A 23,252-nucleotide genomic window follows, 5' to 3' on the forward strand; every position below is an offset into this window, starting at 1 on the left:
AGATCTTCTAGAGGAGTCGATTAAACTGGAGAAGTCTCCCTGGGAGGAGGCAGAAACTCCCAGAGAAGGAGCTTCCCCAGTTACATAAAACCTATACCTCTTACGAAGCAACTTAGAGGGAGGGTAAGCAAAAAGAGCCTTCCCTAAGTCTCTTTTCATAGACATCCATTCTCCGTCTCTTTCAACGAATGTCTAACCGCTTTAGATAGAAACAAGTTTGGGAGGAGAGGGTCTGAAGTTTTCCTCCTCATCAAAAAAAGTCGAAGTTGGGGAGCGCGGAGCCGCTTTCTCAAAATAATCTGGATAAGATACCAGAAGAAATCTAAGGAGACGTGAATAACACGAGAGGTGATGTGAATCCTCCTCCTCTACTTCTTCTTCATTCTCCGATACCGCCGAAGAAGTAGACGGAACTACAACCGGAATCTGAAGGTTTCGAAACCACCCTTGGGGACTCATTCATCCAGTTTGGTTAACATCTCTAACTGCTTGCGCAAAGGCGCCAGAGACGAATCAAAAACAGTTTTAACGTAGGCTTGGAAGAGCCTAAATGTTCAGCAGGAGGCGGAAAAACTACTTGCGCCTCGCCTCGAGGCGCCGCCGAAATTCGAGGCGAAACAGGCGCATCAGGCGTGACAGACGAAAAGGCGCCTAAAGAAACACCCTTAGAACTGCTAGCTACAGCGCTAAAACCACAATCTCTACTAGTAGATGGAGCCGAAAAAGGCACAGATTGAGGCGACGAACGAGCCGCTAACGGCCGAGGCGCCAACCCTACTCTCAGGCTCCTTATACCGCTTGACTGGAGGAGGCGAAGAATCGGCGCCTGAACGCCTCTTTTAAGGACGCGAAAACGGGTGCGAATCTCGCCAAGAAGCGCCGTGCGACCGGAGACGAATCGCCTTGAATCATTTGAAAGGCGTCTGACCGCAACACCTTTCCAACGCTTAACCGAGCCCTGTTGAGGCGCAACAGGCTCAACAAGAGAAGGGGCGCCTGTCTGTGGGCAAATCCCGATCGACTCCCTTGGACTTCCGGTATGTCTTCTCCCCGGTGCGGGGGAGCTGGACAGTGACCTTTGTCTAGGAGACGTGTCAGGACAGACAGACGCACCCTCAACTACACTCTTACCTGAGGCGCTTTCTCCAAAAACGTCTTAACTGAATTACCAAGTTGCAAAACCGTATTCGCTATTACCGAAAATTTCTGATCTAACCTCGATTCCAGACTGGCAATGGTGTCGAAGAAACTACACGGGAAGCCGGAGAAGTGGATTAGTAGGAGGAATAGGAGGTGTAGTTTAAAGGAGACATAACAATTTGAGGAGAAACAGAAGAACAGATGCATCGCAAGACAAGCAGAGCTAAGTCTACTTTCCCTAAGCGCTGCTTTTCTAATTCTGTCTTTAGCTAATTTCTCCGAGTATGAACTAAAAAACTTCCATTGAGAATCAGTCCAATCACTACACTCGTACATGTTCGATCTACTGAACAAAAAACCTGTCCCCTACAACTTAACACATTTAGTGTGAGAACATACTCTAGCTTGGATAATCTAGTTTTACATCCTGAGATGCAAAACCTAAACTCCGACGGACTAGAATCCGACATGGCAACGCCTAAATAAAAGCAAAATAACAACAACGCCAAAAAGAGTACTTCACCAATTCCGAAGATCAAATCCACAAGAAAAAAGCGAAGCAAGTTATCCAACCGCACCGACCACCGATGTTCACCGGACGCCGGCAGGAAAAGAATTGGATTCACCTGGGCAGTTTGTACCTGGTTTCCTCCCGCGAGTGGAGGGAGATGACGTCATCACCACCAGTGTTGGCGACGCCGACGCGCTAAATTTGAATTTAGTATCCTGCGCTCGTGGAAATCACGGCTCTATAATTGTTACGGTAAGACACTACAATAAAATATAAAAATGCAAAAGAACAGAATAAGACGATTGGGTTCAAGCTAATAATATCGACAAAAGGCATCTTTATAATGATGTAATTACAGGGAAAATACCAAATATGGGAAAAGGTCTCAAAAGATACCAGATTTCGGACAGTACCAAGACAAGCAACAGAATATGTAACATACTGTACCTAATAGCTCATCAGCACATACTAAGCTTCAATTCAAGTATTCAAGAAATTTTTTTTAGCCAACTTAACATGTATCACAAAAGAAATTCTGTGAAACACATTAAGAACATTCACCATATTTTGCCATCATCCACACTAGAGAAACAAAATGAGCCTTGCATTTGATCATGACTCAAGTTGTGATGGCCCTTCATAAGATGATTATAATGCACCCATTTGAGGAGTTGCCTTATGAAACACAATCATCTACTCACGTACAGTACACGAGTCTCAGACCCTAATGGAGCTTTTGAGTGACAAAGCAAAATTAGACATCAAGAGTACTGACATACACACATTCCATGGGCACAATTCATTCAGAAACTACTGAGAATGCTAGGGCTCCCAGTCATCTAGAATTGAATATAGTATTTAGGCCAAAGGCCAAGCATGCACTGGGACCTATGGGGTCATTCGGCACTGAAATGGAAATTGAGAGTAAAAGGTTAGAAAGGTGTAACAGGATGAAAACCTCACAGTTGCACTATAAATAAATTGTTAGGAGAAGGTGGACAGTAAGATGGAAGAGAGAATATGAAAAGAGGTACAGTAAAAGTAACAAAAGGGGTGGCAGCTAGGGGCACAAGGCACGCTACAAAGGACCCTAAGTGATGCCTAGTGTGCACCATATGAGGGTGCACTGATGGCACTACCTCCCTATAGGGCCAGTTATCTTTTTTTTTTAACTAGAAAGACAAGACTGATCTGCCCAGTTACCTTGAACAGGTTTAAAAAATGGTGGAACTATACTAGTGTAAGGTATGTTTTGAAGAATTTATGATAAATGTTGATGTCCAATAAGGATCAGTGGTGAGTCTTTATTGCTTATAACAGTAATGTGCGAAACTACCAGAAGCGGACAAAAGGACGACCTTGGAACTATTATCTTAAGATAATCTTTGTTAAAAACACAGAGGAACTACCTTGAAAATGTTTAAAAACTGAAGCACAGATGGAAGATTAAAAATCAACTAGTGTTAAACATTACAGTGTAAGAAAGGAAGCAAAGGTCCCAATCATGAAAGTGGTCATGTACATGATGTGGTAGAAACACAAGTTTCTATGTGGTCACCAACCAGATTACAGCAATTGAATGCAGCATCTAAGCAACCTACCCCATCCAGCATTAAATAATTTCTATAAATAAAAAAAGTAAGACTTCAGAAAAAGTAGAATCTTGCACGAGCAAAATTACAGGATGGTTCAGACAATAGTACAACACCAAGAGAAGGAAATGAGATGCCACAGACCATTACTCAAAACAAAGAAAACAGATTCATAGCCTATCCAACAATTTTAAACTACACATTGTACTTGTACATACCTTTTATTATTGTTATTATTATTGTTATTATTATTGTTGTTATTGTGTTCTTCACTACACGAGCTATTACTTCTATCAGACTTCTTATTCTTCTTTTCTTTGGTTGAAGCAGCATTTAAGGTTGGCCAAGCCTCCCCAGTGGAATCAGAATTTAATGAGCCCGGTTGACTTTTGGGAGCATGGTTCTCTTTACCACCTCCTGTAGCATTTCTTTTATTAGAACCTGAATTTCCTGAGCTGGCCGGTTGAGAAGGTGGTACACTTAAGCTGAAAGAAAACGCGATAATGTGAAGAAATTTACAAACTGCCACAACTACTAATGTGGTAAACTTCATAAACTAAGTTAAAATTCATAAAAAGTCACTTTCACGGCATTCAACTTTTCATCTATTCTATATACAATTTAATTTATCAGTACAGCTGTAGTTTAAAGAATTTACAACTCTATAGAAATGTAAATTCTATAAAAAAAAAAAGCACCTGCTACCACCTCTTCATTAAAATATCCATTTACATGGGTTACTTCTTCCTAGCCCAAGTTTGCATGTATTTACATTATTACCATTGACATGTAATGTACATTACATTTAAAGAAGTAACTCAAGTCTTGTCCTGCTGAAACCTATGAGCAGGAAGGTAGTAACTGTGCTCATTAAGAGTTAAAAAAAAATTACCCAACACCAACCTATTTTTTTCGGAGGTCGAGTTCCCTAAATACTGTTCTTGTAGTTTTTTCTCAAACTCTTGATGCTTCCCTTGTTGCATTTCTTCTTTAGTAAAGCTTGCCGATTCATCTCCTGAAATATATATAAAGAAAATAATTCAACATCTGATTCATTTCCTGAAATATACAATAAAATTTAGTAGTTTCATACAATAAAAACTAACTACACATGTAAAATTTTCAGCTATTTATTCCTAGGTCAAAGCAACTCCTTGAGTCTTAATTGATGCAAAGAAAATATTTGACCCTATAAGCTATGTACTGTATTGCACATCCTTCAGATGCTTAAAAAGTGGCCAAAGATATTGTGTAAATTCCATCCTATGAGAAAATGACAAATATATGCAGAAGATGACACAAAGAATTCGGGTCACTAAAAATTACCATCTACAGGGTAATGAATCAATAAAATTTACCAAAGTAATATATTTCAGGAAAACTAATTCCATGAAAACATATCTAATTCAAATACAGCATATACTCTTCACGCAAGTTATGTTACACTAAAAACTTTGCACACCTTTATTACTCCTACATAGATCTCAACAAAAGCACATAACTCTCGTGCCTCACCATCATTCATGAACAATTTACTTTCCTTGTAGCATTGACATTCACAGAATGCAAATGCACTCAAAATACATTACCACCTATGTTTACCACATGCCAATGATAAGCAACAACAGAGGTCTGGATAAACTAATCCTTTATATTATAATAATAATAATAAGCAACAACAACAACAGCAGCAGTCTGGATAAAGTAATCCTTTATATTATAATTATAATAATAATAAGCAACAAAATCTGATGTCTAGTGCAAGGCCTACACATGAACAGTGAAGATATCCTAAAGCCAAGAGAAATTTCATATACAATTTCTTGATAAAGTTAACCTGTACCTCACATTAATAATTCAATTTATAACTGCTTCAATTAGGCTGCAAAACATTCTCTCCCTACACTACATATTCTGATGTTAAAGATCTAAAGTAAAATAAATTACTAATATTATTAATCATATAAAGGCTATTTAAATCAACATCAGGGTCCAGGGACATAGCCAACTAAATAGCTACAAATAGGTTATATTAAAATCTTACTAACCACTGAAAGACCGACATAAAATAAGCAGCCCTTAGTATTTGATGCAATAACAAGCAATACTAGCCTAGCCTATGCAGCAATTTAAGTCACAGCAACACCAAGCCATTACATAACACTTGCCTAATTCATGAAGATACATGCAGTCTCCTTTAGGGCACTGCTGGTTCTTCATGAAGTGAGAACAGTATTTTGTTGTCCCTAGTGACGCCTTCAAAGTTCGACCATCTACATGGATGTTGTTGACTGCTTGGATAGCTCTGAGCGCATCCTCTGCACGTTGATAAGTCACGTACGCAGACGCACTTGGACCCTGTTTATAGGGAAAGTCTCAGTGGACAACGTAAAGAATACTTTTGCTTTCTGTTAAAATAGTGCAAATCCACTTTCCCTTCAATCAAGCATACACTTTCAGAAACCAAGAAGGCATTTAAGTACCATATGCCATATTTATGCAACAGTAACTTTTTCTCGAGTAAAGAGTAAACTCAAATGTTTACATTTCTTCATGTATACGATACCAATATTATTAACACCACCATAGACAACTCTTGAGAATCAAAATAGTACTTCAGCTTAAATTCTCTAATGAATAACTAACACTTTTTTTAACACACTGCTCTAATTTTCAGGTTAGCTTATCAAAGTTATTCATTTGGCTAAGATCAGAACTGCTAAGAGATTACATACTACGGATGCACATAATACCCTACCACCTTACAGCAGTTGGCAATTCTACAGCAATTACCTACACTTGGGTAATCTACTTCAACTTCATTTGTGCACGCACTCATGTCAGTCCAAAGCCCTTTATCCATGTGGTTAATGCTTCAGCATCATAAGAATCATCACTAGAACAAAACTTAGGAGTTGGAAACACACAGTCAAAGAGGCGCTAAAACCTGACAAAAGTGACATGTTTGCTACAGCTACATGACTGATCTTATCAAAGTAGTTTGTTAATGCTGATTTTGTTATACTGATGGGCCACGACTAATGGCAGGTAGTAATATTCACTATACCACCAGTGTCTGGACTGGTTAAATTAGCAATGTCTACCAGGTGCAGTCACTGTAGGAAGGAGAGGCATTGCCAGACTTTGGGATCCATCTTCCAAAGGGTACTGCCTCCATTTTAGGGCGAGGTTTGGAAGAAAACTGATGAAAACAGAACCTAGTATCAATATAATCTTTTTTATACACAACTTGAAAACGTGATTCTAGTTCCAGCAATACATGACAAAATCACACAGCATTTAAGCATATTTGTTTTTGAGGAACTATATTGAGTACATCAGTCGCACAGCCTATCTTGCTTTATAAGCAAGAGTAGTCATCTATGAAGTCATTGATAATTGTTTTCAAGTTAGACAGACAGAACAAATCTCTTCTGTATTTTACAAAGCTTGGGGCTACAGTAGTAGAGTATTTTATGATCTATTTTATCTCTTAGAATATTGCACAAGCTATTTTGCTTGCTTAATTTAAAAAATATGAACTAAATATATGACATATGGTATATATGCTATTCTTGAGGTGTGAAAAACAATTCTGACAATCATTTAATATTCATACTAGCATATAAACTAGCAAGAATATGGAATTTATGAACCATCACCACTTTATTTTTATGAAAATATAAGCTGTTAAAATTGTCTTGTAGCATTGGTGTTACATTATCAGCCAAAAAAATATATATATCAATGTATAGAAATTTTTTAACATTACCGAAAAAATAAAAATACGCACCTAAGATGAGTAATGCAGATTATATCACTATAATATAAAGCATGTATTTATGCTTATTATACATACAACCTGTTTAGAGAAGGGATACAAAACACTTCACACTTGCTGTTTGAATTAATGACCAATGTAAACGGATAAATGATAGGATAAAGTGATTCATTTTTCTATTCTTTACCATCTTTCTCAAGTTGGATTTCTTGATACAGATTTATGACCACTTCTATTGGAGGCATTTCCAAATCACACCACCCCCGCTTTTATTCAAGACCACTGGAGTCCAGTGAGTGTATCCGAGAGCATTATTAAGCATATATATAACATTCATTGGAATAAAAAAACAAAATTGCCAAGAGCTGTAAGGTTACATGACATAATATGCATGTTAACCTATACAAGTTGGTATCACTATAAAAGCTTATACGAGTAGCCGAGAACCAGAAGGTGCTAAGTGCCACCACCACCAAAACCGAGATTTCCACAGAAAACAGTCCATCACAGGCATAAAATTTTTTCTCAATTTGGATTTGGCACTTTCTAGCCCTACAATATGGTTGAAAACCCCTCAGAAGTCAATGCAAGTTTTGCCTGAAAAGTTTGTAGCGAGCGGCGAATAAATTCTTAGAACCAGAAGGTGTCATATGTTGCATAGCGTCCCTTCACCACTCAAGAGTCCAGATTCTCCGGGAAAGCCGTAGCCAATCACACTGCATTGTCAACAAGTGAGTAGGCATCTCAGCCAGTCACAGTGCGATGCACTCTCTCGAACCAATCAGCATGCACAAAGCATAGCGTCATGGATACGGCAGAATGTAAACAAAACTTTGGCAGTTCAACTGGTTCACGTGTTTTGTAAACATACGCTCGTGGAATTATCCTTTTTTACATTATTTTACGTGTTTCTGCAATGCTTTCGTGACAATAATTACTGTTTTTTTTTTTCATTATTTTGAACTATTTTTGGGTGCATTTACATTAATATTGTGGTTGGTTTTTATTATTTATGTTTGTATGTAGTATTGGTATTTTTTGGGTATTTTTCAGTATTTTCCTATAAATTTCGATATTAATACTGATTTTCAGCTTTTTTCTATGTGCGTTTTTACATGAGTTGGAACTGTTTAAGGATGTATTTCCATTGATATTGTTGTTGTTTATTATTTTTTATGTTCGTATGTATTTTTGGTATTTTTTTTCGGTATTTTCCCTGTATTTTCCAATAAACATGGACATTAATACTGATTTTGAAATGTTTTATGTGTATTTATATGATTTGGAACCGTTTTATGGTGTATTTCCATTGATATTGTTTTTTTATCATTTTTGATGTTCGTCTATATTTTTGGTATTTTCCTAAAAACTTATGAATCTGACACACACAAAAAACTATGGTCTTTAGCTTTAAAGTGCAACAAACCCCATGTTAATACCCATTATAGTTACCGAGCTACAATATTTTAACTTCAACTTGCAATTACTCATTTTTTTAAAAACTATGCTTAGCACCTTCTGGTTCTCGGCTACTCATACTAAGTATGATCATTATTAAAATATTTGAAACCATCCAAGGCCACAATATAACTGTTAAAGGAAACTTACTTCTGTACAATGTGGAATAAATTTCCAATCACAAAAACAAACCCTTTTTTGTCCATTTTCAACAAAACGATCATAATGGTTCCCAGATGTAACAGAAAGAGCAACTTTTTTTATAGGGCCCAATATCAAATGTTTAGTACTATATTTCAGGATAAAATGATAAATTTTTCTATTAAGTTTCTTGATCATCTTTCTCATGTTGGATTTCTTGATACAGATTTATGACCACTTCTATTGGAGGCATTTCCAAATCACACCACTCCTGCCCTTTTTCAAGACCACTCGAGTCCAGTGAGTTTATCTGAGTGCAATGTTAAAGCATACCTAAAACATTCATTGGAATAAAAAACAAAATTGCCAAGAGCTGTAAGGTTACATAATATGATATGCATTAATCTTTAAAAGTTGGTAATAATATAAAAGCTTACTGATACTCAGTACGATAATTATTGAAAATATTTGAAACCATACAAGGCAACGATAAAAGGAAACCTACTTCTGTACAATGTGGAACAAAGTTCCAATCACAAAAACGAACCCTTTTATGTACATTTTCAACAAAACAATCATAAAGGTTCCCAGATGTAACAGAAAGAGCAACTTTATTCATAGGGCCCAATATCAAATGTTTAGTATTATATATATTTCAGAAAATGCCAGCTATTGAAATTATCATCAGTTTAAAAAAAAAAAAATTCTTTTACTACTAGGAATTAATGAGGCAAAGTTACCAGTATCCCGAATACCACAAAACTCAACTCGTAAAAAAAGCATACAAACTAAAATTTTACCAAAAATTTTTGTTGCAATTATTTACTCCTAAGATCTCTCCAAAGTTCTCTGCCTGTTGGAGCATACACAATAAAAACTAAAAGAATCTTAACTAATAGACTGAAAAACCTTATTGTTTACCATGAATTATCTTTAATATTAAACATTATATTACCTAGTATTATTCCAATATCAAGTAACTGGCAGTAATTATAATACACGTCTTTAAATTATTTGCTTAATAGTGACCAGTCACATATAAAACACTGCCACCCCCTAATCACTTTCACATAAAAATAGTAACACTCCCATGCTCAATACGGAAAATTTAAGGCACCAAAGGTTCCACCTACTGTTAACAACGTAGTATCTGAGCGAGGTTTCCAAATTGTTAATATCAATTTGGAGTTCATGATTTTCACTATCATTAAGTCCCCGTAAGGAGAGCGCCATCGATGCACCTCATGCGGTGCATTGTAGGCATTACGTAAGATTCTTTGCAGCGTCCCTTCGGCCCCTAGCTGCAACTACTTTCATTCCCTTTCATTGTAACTCCTTTCATATAATTCTTCCATCTTACTTTCCACCCTTTCTTAACAATTGATTCATAGTGCAACTGCGAGGCTTTCCTCCTCTTACACCTTTCAAACCTTTTCACTGTCAATTTCTGTTTCAGTGCTGAATGGCCTTAGTTGCCCCAGTGCTTGGCATTATGCCTAAAACCTACAAGTCGAATCACTATCATTAAGTCTTGTTTACGTTTTCCTCTACATTATGCCCTGCAGAGGGGATACCATTTAGCGTATCTTGAGTTCCTCTCCAACCTAAGAAGACATTCATTGTTCCTTTAATAATGATTTTCTTCTATGCCATAAAGCACTTCCCATCGCTTTGTATCAAAGCATTAATCCTTCTCATTTAACTACAACAGAAACCTTATTTACAGTTCCACAATCCTACATTATATTCTTTATTTATACCTTTTCACCAATAACTCTTCCAGCCAATCGAGTATTATAATAGGCAAGTCCCCTCTACACAATAAAATCATCCTGGATTAAGTAAGAGAACAATATTCTACTCCTGACATATAAACATAACCAAGATTAATACCAATAAACAAAAACAATATCTGATATTCATCTCTTGATTGGAAGTATGGGTTAAAATCACAGAAGTTTAGACACAGAAGGATAGAAAACTTACCTGAGACCCCGCATAACTAGTACTGTGGTTTATAACCACTTTATGAATTTTTCCAAACTTCCCAAAATAATCTGGCTTCTTTAATGTCTGAAAATAAATTTATAAATAGTTAATAACTTGGGAACAATGCTAATTTACAAGATTTTTAGTTTTTAAGAACCTAAACTAGGATGAAGTCATTATATCTTTAATATGAAAGGTGCTTACAATGACCAAACAGTGTACAATAACACACCACTCATTAAATGTTCGTTCACAATTACAATAACAGCTTATTAAACACTTTTCCTAAGATTTTTGCATAACTTGCATAAAAAGACCATAAATATATAAATCTCTGCTCCAAACCACAAATTAATTTTAAAAAATCAATCTACACTGATACTTCCTATCATGATTAGCAGTAACATAAACAATTAATGATAGTAAAGCAACCACATTAACCATCGGTATGACTTTTCGATTTATCAGGAAACCAGTATGGTATACGCTCCCAGAATATAAACTAATATATTACTGCATGCAGAACAAAACTTACAAAATGACCAATCAGTTTTATCGAGTCTATTATAGAAATAATAATTCCAAGTATATTCTTCGTAAATAATCTATATACTGACATCAGTAAGACTATCTCAGTTGTAAGAAACTGATGGAAAAAGAACAAAATACTCCAAATACCAATGTATGAGGAACGTATTCAACTCTAATGTTGTTCTTCTATTTACTACTGTGCTTTGCCATTATAGTTGTTCTTTCTTTTCATATAAACTGATTACCAAGATGACCACCAAGAAAATATAGAATAAAATTCCCCATTCAAACCACACAGTACAAGTCAGAATAATGATCATAGCAAGAAAATGAAAAAAAAAAAAAAAAAAAAACTGTAAAATTGAACACTTCAGCACCAAGCAATGCATGAATACTAACCTCTACGTCTGCTAACCGAGAAGATAGACCGACGACAAACACTAGATTTTTCTGAACTACTCGAACATTAGCAAGATGTTTGCGGTTTTCAAACACCTTTTGTTTCTTCTGTGCATCTTTCTGACGCTTTTCTTGTTTTATTCGCTGCAGCCTGTTCACAAAGAGAGAACAAATAGTTTACAAATTTCTTTTTAAATTAAAACTAAGAGCTGTGTACCACTTTTGAGAAATTATTTTCAAAGATACAACTGTGACCATTGATCAAACAACTCTACAGAAACAAACAACGTATATGTATCTATTCCCGATATTATTGAAATACACTATTCCCAATAATATTATTGAAACTGTTCCCAATAATATTACTGAAGCACTATTCCCAATAACATTACTGAAACAACCTATGTAATCACAACAATATTAGTACCTAAAACTATTCCCAATAATATAACTGAAACAAACCATCTTTCCCCAAAAATATAACTGAAACAAACAGCCTCTGCTAAGAAAAGCAAATTGTTCAAAGCTAAACTTACTCTTCAAGTGACAAAGGCTTGAAGTCCGCCGGATTTTCAGGATAAGCCTTCCGACAAGCTGGACATAACCCATTTTCATCCGTTCTTATCCGATGCCAACAAAAGCGACAGATTTGATACCCACAAGTACATGGGAAAAAGTTGAGGTCATCCATCTCCAAAGGCTCCATACATAGCGGACACTCCACCATATCCTCTCCGTTTAGCACCGACATGATCCTTAATCAGATAGTGGATCACCTATGGAAAGAATGCGCTGTAAATAGCAAGACACTTTAATAGATTTGGCTTTTCATGGACGCAAGCAATTTGGCAGAGTCCTGTTACAATGTTTTAAAATTTTCATATATACAATACACTATAACTAGGACAAAAGTGACAAATGCAATAAGCATTTATCCAATACTAATATAAATTATTGTTTCCTGTTTTTGTACTTAAAACAATATCAAAGTTTCACACGCACACATTCCAAACTTATGTAGAAATACACTCAAGTTAATTCATGAGTGTGGAGGGAAAACTCATTTAAAAGTTATGTCAGATTTCTCTTATTTGCTTATTTTTGTTACATAAATTCTTTCAGTTATAACCATAATTGTAAACTCTAGCCTAACTGATTATCATCATACTGTACCACAATAAGTCAAATGCTCCCAATCCAAAATCTCGCCTTCTTTTTTGTACAGTAATGCCAGAAATTACTTCTGAAATACAGTCAACTCTCCCTATTCGCAGTTCTGGATTCGCAGCTTCACCTATTCGCAGATTTTTCTGTGGAACATACATATGCATTATATTTGCCTATTCACGATATTTATAAAAGAACTATTCACTTATTACTGTATTTTTCATATTTTCACGATCAAATGCATTTCTTTGTAATGAAATATTAAGATATTCAATTATAAGTGTTTTTAGAAGGGTTTAAGGTATTTGCAGACTTTAGCTATTGACAGGGGATTGTGGTATGCATCCCCTCCAAATACTAGGGCTCAACAGTACAGATACAAGACAATCAGTACATGAAATAGGCTATGGCATAAGTGTGTCAAGTAACATTCAGCCATATAATTTCTATTTTGGGAAATCCTGTTCACTGTGATTTGAATGACCTATCTGTATGCACCAATGTTTACAAATTTCCATTTCAACAGTGTTTTGGCTGTAAAGTAACATATGCTGCACATTTACCTATAATCTGATAAATACGAGTATACCAGTATAATACGTATTGCTCGTCTTTTAATGCAAGCTGATAACTATGAAGATGTCAACCAGTTCAAGAGCGTACAAAAATTTAAATAATTCTTCATGAAGATGAAGTAACGTTTATTACTGAACAAAGACAACTGAAAGAAGAAAGTTTATTACTGAACAAAGACAACTGAAATAAGACTAAGTATATTTCATTAAATGCAGGATGTTGTTCAATAGCTTTCAAGTAACCAATAGCATCTAGTTAGTGCATTTGGCAAACAGCACTAAGGATTGATTACCTGCAAACTGAATGGAATGTCTCCAAATACCCCACACTAAAGATTACAAGATAAATTTTAAACATCCCAATAACACTTAAAAACAAAAATGACACAGCCAAATAGTGCTGAATGACTATATTCTTTGTAAATACTGTAGATTTATCATACTAAATGCAAGCATACTGATAACCAAATAATCAAAATTTAACAGAATAACTATTCAATAACTTTTCAAGTTTGGCAATCTTAATTTGTTATAAAAATACCACTGGGGACAGTGAAATTCATTTCATGAATTATCTTAGGTAATCCTTTCATACTGCACCAATGCCTCATTAATAAAGATAAAAACAATAATGCACGCGCCTGAAGTACTTTATATGGCATATACATCTCTTGAATACAACCCTGAGTAGATCTTGTGAGGAGCTTGAATAATGCACCAATAATTTACACAACATTAAGTCCATTACTGAATATGTAAACTAAAGAAAATCAGCTATCTAACCTGCACAGGGATAATTATTATAATCTGGAGTACTTTGCCACAATGTACTGTGACTTAAAATATACTACTGTACTTCAGTTTCATTTCAAACCCAAGCAACATTACCTGGCAAGATGCCAGACATCCAAACCTGGCCAGTTCCCTTACTCGGACAAGGCCACCATGAAATAAATTACTTCAGCATACACAGCTACCAGTACATGCTTCAAAACACTGGAATCACTGCATCAAAGTGTAAAGGCTAATTCTAGACCCCTTACACATTTGATGGTCATGTTTACACTGCTTTATTCATATGTGTCAAATGCATAAAAAAACTGGTTATAAGAAGCAATCATCATAATACACACATTAAAATGTGTTTTAGTATTATAACTGATGAAATTTAAATAAATAAATTCCCTGATACCATAGTCTGTAGCTCACAACCCAAAAATCCACTTTGTCAATTCACAAAACCCTAACATCGATGACAATCAAATTTCAAACAACAGAATCAATACAGCTTAAGAAAAATAAAACAAAGTTGCTTACTCACTCACAAAGATCAAATTGCAACACAGGAGAATGTTACAATTAAAACGAACAAAAAAGAAGTCTTAAATCAATGTAGTGCCTTTCAGTTGTTCTTCTATAACTGCAATGTAGGTCATGTGACACAGCACAATACATTACAAAAAATGATGTTTTCATTTTGATCCCTAAGAATTCGCTAATGTAGGCACATTGTAGGGCAAATTCCACTGTACTACATATACTGCATTCCTATGACAAAATATGCTCAGATTTTGTCCAGCAGTGGTTTCAATGCCTGTCGAGTTGTAATGCTGCAAACCCTTGCATTCGATGCTTATTATCCAACTAACATCAGTACTTTCACGTGAATTGTGTAGCTTTCATGGTCTACGTATTCTAGATCTGTCCCACCTACATCTCCATACTACATAAGTCATCCAAAGTCCTTGATACATATTTCTGTTTTTGCTATTACAGTATACTGGTTTTCATCAAAAGATATAATTATAACAAAAGATTTTCAATTTTTGTGGCTAGGCTACTCATATGCTAAGCCACTATGTACATACTGCAAATTGGCTTTAGAATAAATTTTTTTTTTTTCAATTCACAGTTTTTCTACCAAAATACTGCACGCAGTTTTGGAGGTCTGGATTTTTCATGCTATTTTGACCACAAGAAAAATTCTTGAGCCTTTATGATTATACATTGCACCAGTGTACAAGTAAAGTTGTAAATGACAGAAATATACATGACAAAAATATATGAAGTAATCAAGACTAAGGACTGCAAGTCCTTAGGATGTTTTGTACCGAACTGTATCTAGGGCAAAGGTATATACAGATGCTTCATTTTACCTACTTATACGTATAGAGGTCTGTCTACTTGATGGAAAATGTGAATACGACAATACATATGGCCCATTTCCTATAAGACTGTGTCAAAGAAAATCTATAGGTGATTTTTACCTTTTATTTTGCAAGATTATTGAAGTTAACATTTCCCCCAATTACTCTTTCATAAATATTGAAAGAAAAACTTTCCCATATATAACAATTGTTGCTTTATTCAACAAAATACAGTGTTTTCAAGTTATGTACGTATATGCAAGCAAGATTGGTGCCCATATATAGTTTAATCTAAACCAAAAATTGCATTACTCTTGAAGGTAAAAGGGTGGGGTTTGCCCACGAAGGAAGCGAGAAACATGCCTGTCAAGGATGAAAGCCTGCAGGAAGTTTATTTGGAATGGATAAAAAGTGGAAATCAGGGAACCTTTTCAAATGATAGCTTTGAAAGAATTTATCAATGATACTTGCACTAATGATTCTATTTTCCAATAGCCATTAATGTGGTATGAAAACTTTACAAAAACCCTGGAAGACACTTGCTTGTAAAAAGTTTTGAGGACCATAACTCATCAAACAAAAGCCTAACATGCATTCTGTTATGCAAGATTAATTATTAGAGGGAGGGTGTCACCACCTTGGGCCAGGTGGGATGTGGCATATTAGATCAAGCTGGAATGTATCTCATCTCTTTATGTAATATTAAAATGTCATAGATTAGGTTAGGTTTCATCCTTGTAGCACTAGAAGAACTGTAGTATATTGTGTGGAGAACTTCAAAAAAGGAAAGATGTTACACTGTTCTGGAAAGAAACTGGTAAAGGGGATTTACTGCATTCACTTATGACCAGCGAAATATATAGTATATTATTAATCATTGAAAAAACTGGTAGAAGAAAACTGAGAATTTTGCAATACAGTTCACTATGGGAAATCCCCATTCAAGAAATTATGTTATATACCCTTAAAATGGTTAGCACCGTTTCACCTAGCTTGTGCCTCACCAACATGTCTTATACTTCACCACAGCGAAGGCAATGGTAAAACTATACCAGCAAAACTGTCACAATCAACAAGCTCGAGCAAATAATAGGGAGTTCCAACAGTACTGCAACTGGTAATGGTAAAACCCCATACGTACTACTAACACAGCCTTATTCCCACCAGTCACCTAATGAGATATTAACCATCTTCCATAATGTATATACCAATCACCTACAAAGATACTTGCCCTCTTTCCTTTATGATTACAGTGGACCCCCTGTATTCGCGTTCTCCAGATTCGCGGACTCACACATTCGCAGATTTCTCTGGGGAACGTTTCCCTGCATTATCGCGGAAAATTCACGCATTCGCGGTATTTTTCTATGATAAATATCCACAAATTCCTGGCTTTTTTGATGAATTTCATCATAAAATGCACTTTTTGTGATAAAACTATTAAAAAACCAAGTATGAAAATTTTTGTGGGTTTTTCTTGAGTTTTAACTAACAAAATAGGCTGTTTTTAGCATTTTCATAGGGGTTCCAAACATTCGCGGATTCTAACTATTCACGGGGGGGTCTGGTACACATCCCCCGCGAATACGGGGGGACCACTGTACATCACTCACTAAGATATTGACCATCTTTTCTTTATGTTTACACCAGTCACCTAAAGAGATGTTTACCATCTTTTCTTCGAGTTTATTTCTCGTTTGTTTTAAATTCATCCCCTGGAGTAGTACTAAACAGAGAGCTCATTTTACAGAACCCAGCAGTTGCTAAGCTAGATGGCTGTGATAGTAGTCTGCACTTTTACCCTTACCCTGATAACCAAGTACTGGAGGTCTTGGGAAGGTAAGGTTTGTCAGAGGTTAGGTTGTTAGGACAGCTTACGTCGGTACTTGAATGACCCCAATATACACGAGTGATCCCATTGTACAATTATTCTAACTAAAAATACTGAGTGATTTAGTTAATACTCGGGCTGAGAACAATTCACAAATTACGTTTTATATAAACTTTCAGAGGAAGCCTGAAACATTGCTATGCCACCTTCTAAAATTCTTGTCATGATGGTATGACTGCTTTAAAAATACATGAACTTGAGGCAAAAACATTTTCACTTTGTAACATTCAAACAATTCATTACAGTACCAATTCCAAATCATTCATTTTGTTTCAAGCTGAAGTAGCCAGATTCCAGCACTACAAATAAATCACAGGATAGGTTCAATAATATAAGATTAAACACGTTTTGCAAATGTGAGATTCATCTTCCCACCCACAATGCATACATACATATATGGTTACTTGGCCATTTGTAAAAGGGACCAGTAAAAGTGATGCAGTACCTTACCTAAAGAAAACCTAATATTTTAAGACAAGTTTCATTTATCATGACAGAATGGCACATAAATTAAAATGGCTCTTAGAAAACATTCACCTTGCATGCAGATATAAGCTTGCAGATTTTTTGGTAAATACTAAAACTTCTAACTTTCCATTTTTTATATTTATCATAATTCACACAGAAATGTGCCCATCGATCTCATTTATCATCATGATATTGACTAACAGTGACTAACACTCTTCGTATTAGCATTGCTTTTGTAATATCTTCAGTTTTTGGAATTTGTCCCTTTAAGCATATGCTAATCCATAAAACATATTGCAGAAAGGTCCTGCCCTGGCCCTGGTAAAATCTGATGTCTTACATTAAATTTGGATGTATTCCAGTTAAATTGCTATTGGTAAATTTAATTTACATAAAATTCACAGGCTTTTCTTTCTAATTTGCTTCAATTTAAGTGACAAGTCATGATACTGGTGGTTTGTGTTTTCAGAGCTTCTACAAAAAAACTTCACACGGACATAAAAATTAATATAATTTTTTACTAAATAGTCTACAAAAGAATGTTTGTTTGTACGGTGTTTTTACGTTGCATGGAACCAGTGGTAATTCAGCAACGGGACCAACGGCTTTGCGTGACTTCTGAACCATATCAAGAGTGAACTTCTATCACCAGAAATACACATCTCTCACTTCTCCATGGAATGGCCGAGAAAAGAATGTTGATAATACAGTAAGGATAAGTTAAGAAATCTACCAAAAATGAGAAATTTACAATCTTTTGTTTATGTTTTTACATTCATTACTAAAGGGCTGGTGCTAAACACTGCAGAGCTTTAAGGTAGGATTACCAATTCCATATCCATTTACTTTATTCCCAGAAATTCATAGTTCCTTCAGTGGCAATATTCAAACCACTCAAAGAACTCCAAATTTACCTATGCCTATGGCAAATACTTTTTAAAAATGCACAAAACCCCACAGTTAGCTAACCTAAAATTGACAAACAAACAAAAAACTGGCAATTCTAAGGAAGAGCTTTTGCATGGAGATACTGCTCATGACATTTTTTTTAACGAACTTAGAAAAGTGTGCTTGTAATGGAGTACGTACAGGTGGCATAACTTTACAAACTGACCAAAATAACCTTAGAAATTTGCTCTCTTTAGCTTACATTATTACACAGAAAAGCTGTGTGGGGCGCCATGTTTTGTGGCAAGCCCTCAGAAATTAAAGTATCATAAAAATTAGATTAATTTATCAATTTCCCGTAAATTTTTTTTTTTATCTAACCTGTAATGCATCATATGGGGGGAATGACAGAGCGACGACATAGCAGCCACCTCTCTCGGAACGCGGCACCTTCCCCAAAAAAGTGCTTGGATGTGCCATTTTTCGTAATTTAGGGAAAAAACACTTACTTCTTCGAGAGCTGTGTGGAGGTGTCTGTGTGCTGCCTGATCCAGGCCACAACTCTTGACTGATGCTCATGCCAGCGGATTCCAATACATTTTCGGGGAGGTGGCCGCATTCTAGGATCAGTGGCAGCTATGTCGCCACTCGGTCATTTACCCTACACCCACTTCTATATTCCCCAGTAAAAAAATTTAATTCACGAAAAATTCATTCGTACAGCACTCTTCCTTAGAATGACCCCAAAATGACCAACATTAGCTAAACTGTACAGCTCATGTACAGCCTATGCTAGGCTATAGCCCACCCAACCTTCCCCAATCTAAATGTTCTAGTCTTAAATAGGCCGATTATTAACTAACATAGCCTAACACAGCAAATTGGATAAATTACATTGTTAATTATATCTTTCTTTCACCCAAAAGATACTCTGAGAGCAGACAGCGTAGGCCTGGGCTAACCGAGCGAGACAAAAAGCCCGAACCTGGACCCACCCTAGTTAAGCCAAAATAGCCTAGCCTTTGACGTAGGCTAGCCCAACATCACAATATGCCAGAGAGGACCCATAGTCCCCTAGAAAAGCATAGGCCTGCCAGAAAATACCTGTTAAAAGTTTGGTGATGCAGCCAAATGGTCGCCTAGGCTTGAGCCAGGCTCTAGTCCCTTTGGTTAGGTATTTTTTAAAGGAAAAATTCCACCTGCCTTCTAGCCAGGTGGAATGGGAAGGAGCAGGGAAATGAATGGAGAAATATACCTGACCTGCGAGCAACAACAACAAGGAAGGCAAACAACAACAACAACTATGCAGGCCCGACTCTCCTCCAGCTGATCCAACTAACAGATGATGATGATGATGATGATGAGCTTTCACCCAGATACGCGATGAACCCGAATTCCAAAGCATTCCCAGACCAAATCGAAACGACTCCGAAATTCCTAAGGGGGGGGGCCAACGCCTATGAGAAAAAAAAAGGGGGGCGGAGGGGGGAAGGGGGCGAAAAAAAGAATATTCGATTCATTTTCTTGAAATTGTTTTTCGTAGCGACACAGATCTCGAATGACCTTCACTCCCATTGGAAGAAAAATTCCCCAGGGTAAAGTAGCCCCAGGGAGCCCTAACGTCTCCGAGGCGAAGCTGAGGGCTTGGCCTACCCTCCGCCGTGAGGAAATCGGGTCCTGGGTCCAGCCAGGGCCAGCATTTCTGGGGGAAAAGGCGTCCCTGGCATATTCATTGACGTCAACCGGACCCAAACATGGGACAGGACTATTTACTGAGAGGGAGATCGCCAACATATTTCCCATTTTACGGCCGTTCGGCGCCCTATTTCCGCCCCTTCCTAATTTATTGGGGCAGCTCAGTGTTCGTACTACGCTCAAAATGCATCCCCACCAGCCGCAGGGCGGCCAAAACGTCAAACGAAAATACTTACAAATAAAATAAAGCTGTTTAGTTGTTGGCAAAATTAAGGTTGAAGAAACACAGTCGCTGCTGCGCCTGCGCCAACAATCCAAGTCCCGGATGGGACGAAACAAATGACGAGCGATGACAGCTGTTTTTCTCTCTTTTTTTCTTCTTTCTTCTAGAACCACAACAAAAATTATTTATACGTTCATGTTTCGTCTTGAAATATTTCTTCGCATTTTATCAATGGCGAATTCGACCCGGAACGAATTGTTTTTTGGAAAGTAGTTCGTTTTCCACCTCGTAGATATATAATTCTCCTCTCCATGGAAGGTTTGAAACTGAACGAACAATCCAAAATAGAAATTCATTTTGGGGAAACGACTGAACTACATATGCATCGCCAAAATTCATTTGCATGCCTGCCTCTCGTGAATTTTGAAAGATTGGAAAGCCAAGTGACAGTGTATAGGCTCTTGAAAATGCAAATAAGTCATCAACCATAACGCCCATTATAAATATACGAATTTGACGACGGACTAGAATATAAGAAAACTATGCTACGGAAGAAAAGATTTAGCGTCAGTCGGCGATGGTTGTGGAATGTTGCTGGATAAATGTAACTTAATAATGAAAGGTATGTGTCTGAAGAATATACTCGTAAAATGCATAACACGGGCAATTTTCCAGACGCACCCATTTTGTGTGAAAGGGCAGGAACGAAAGAGCTGAAATGCATGTCAACGTCATTCTCGTTTCTTGAGTACCAGATATTTAGGAGTTCGTTTTCCTACTATTTTGTTTTTTTTTTTTTTTTCAGTTGCATTCGTGGGTGTTGACCTATGAATTCTATTGTTTAAGAATCACGAAGAGGAAAAAGTTTATAGTTTTCAAATTCGGAAAATGTCAGATATCAGGGAAAAACCAACAAAATTAAGTGGATACGCGTTTATGATACCTGTTATGATACTTTCCCACGGCTGTCAAAACAGTTTTAATCCTCCTCAAGACTCTCTCTCTCTCTCTCTCTCTCTCTCTCTCTCTCTCTCTCTCTCTCTCTCTCTCTCTCTCTCTCTCTCTCTCTCTCTCTCTCTCTCTCTCAGTGCGTGTGTGTGTGCAGCTAAAAGAAAGCCATATGCAGCCAAGTACGACAACGACATGCAATGAAATGACTCACGGTGACAGCACTGAAGGCGGAAGCACAGTGAACGTACTATTGTGTTTCGACTGCATTGTACTACACAAATTCGTATCCCTGCATGATCACAAAACAAAGCAAACTAGTCTGAACCAAATAAGTGCACACTACGCACACGCGAATACAAAAATATTTTTAAAAATCACACAAAGTTTGTCACTCAACCAGCGTAGTAGTACCATCGACTCAAGAGATAGTTTATGAGAGTTGGTGGTATTCCTCAATGTAAATTTTACCTGACTTATGGTTCAGAAGTGCTTTCGACGCTTGCAAAGACCTGTCCAGCTCATTGCTTTGCAGTGCAATAAGGTTTGCGTGTAGTGGTGTGTTATCGATGATTAGCATAGACATCATGATAACACATTTGGTCGTAAAAAAATAATTGTTTAACGCGCCTGATAGGATTTGATACGTTATTTTGGTTTGGTAGTTCCCACAACAGAGAGAGAGAAAAAAAAAATGTTTTTCTTGTAGGCCTATGTGGTATTTCATATCATTTAGGAATTTTATTGTTATAAAAACGAAAGAAAATTTTGCCTCATACCACCCTTTATAAGAGAAAAGATGATAAAGAACTACATTAAGAAGATTGTTAGTTTACAGTAAACGTCACCAAAGAAAAAAAGTCCAGGTTTAAAAAAAGAAAAAAAAATATTTTTGTTGAAAATTTTAGACTCTGGTTTAGGTAACTGCAAGGAGGTTGGATAAAGAAATTTATTTTAAATACAACAAAAATATGTATTTTATAATGCGTGAAATTCTTCATGGGTAGGCCTACTGTCATTTAGAATTAAATCGATGACCTTAGTCGTTGGGTCGCCAGAATAAATAAGCAAAAAACGTATTGTATCTTAGTTTTTCCCGGATCATGGAATGTTAGGTAGTGAGTCGTATTATAAGAAAGGATAATCTTTCAATATTGTGTCACTTTTGCAGGAGTAGAAGAACCTTTCTTTGTCACTTTTGGTACGCCAGATGCGTTTGAGTGGAGCTCTGTTACCTATTTTCTATGTTTATGAGTTTTACCTGTTTTCTCCCTAGTATTTCTTTTGTCGACTCCCAGTCATTCTAGGTTGACTGTATTTAACCTAGAACTGCTTTTCTTCTTCTTCTTCTTTGTCACTCAGCTTCTGTTTTGGCAGCAACTTTGTCAGTGAAGGAGGAACCAGCCGCTTTGTTAATGAATAAGGAGCACGCTACTTTGTCACTGAATAAGGAGCACGCTACTTTGTTTATGAATAAGGCGCACGCTACTTTGTCAGTAGATAAAGAGAGCGCTTCTCCAAACCCAAAATTTCTAAATTTTCCATACTAACTCTAATTCTACTTTTCGATCCTTTTTTTTTAGGTAAATGTAATTATTCAATCGTTTCCATCAGCATTTTGACAATTTTAACTTGCTTTGAATTTGTCTTTGAGATGTCACTCTTCAAAGGGCAAATTCTGCATCCGGAAAAATTAGAAGTTTCGTGT

General features: G+C 36.5%; 1 protein-coding gene across 5 annotated transcripts in view; it reads right to left on the reverse strand.

Annotated features, from left to right (window-relative positions):
• The window catches only part of LOC135213765 (alpha-protein kinase 1-like), a 36,525-nt gene extending 14,491 nt beyond the window's left edge, over nucleotides 1-22,034 (reverse strand). The window contains exons 1-8 of one of the 5 annotated variants that reach the window (XM_064247903.1): nucleotides 22,016-22,034; nucleotides 12,716-12,852; nucleotides 12,079-12,318; nucleotides 11,543-11,693; nucleotides 10,610-10,696; nucleotides 5,412-5,601; nucleotides 4,147-4,258; nucleotides 3,462-3,728 (exon numbers count right to left, since the gene is read on the reverse strand). In XM_064247903.1, the coding sequence (XP_064103973.1) occupies nucleotides 3,462-3,728; nucleotides 4,147-4,258; nucleotides 5,412-5,601; nucleotides 10,610-10,696; nucleotides 11,543-11,693; nucleotides 12,079-12,293 (1,022 nt within the window). In that variant the 5' untranslated portion in view covers nucleotides 12,294-12,318; nucleotides 12,716-12,852; nucleotides 22,016-22,034. Of the gene's footprint in view, nucleotides 1-3,461; nucleotides 3,729-4,146; nucleotides 4,259-5,411; nucleotides 5,602-10,609; nucleotides 10,697-11,542; nucleotides 11,694-12,078; nucleotides 12,335-12,715; nucleotides 12,853-20,609; nucleotides 20,761-22,015 lie in introns of those variants that run through there. The other 4 variants (XM_064247895.1, XM_064247908.1, XM_064247915.1 and 1 more) reach the window with 4 other exon arrangements.
• Between the last annotated feature and the right edge of the window lie 1,218 nt (nucleotides 22,035-23,252).

The sequence above is a fragment of the Macrobrachium nipponense genome, chromosome 19 (genome assembly GCF_015104395.2).
Source record: "Macrobrachium nipponense isolate FS-2020 chromosome 19, ASM1510439v2, whole genome shotgun sequence".
NCBI classification, from domain to species: Eukaryota; Metazoa; Arthropoda; class Malacostraca; order Decapoda; family Palaemonidae; genus Macrobrachium; species Macrobrachium nipponense.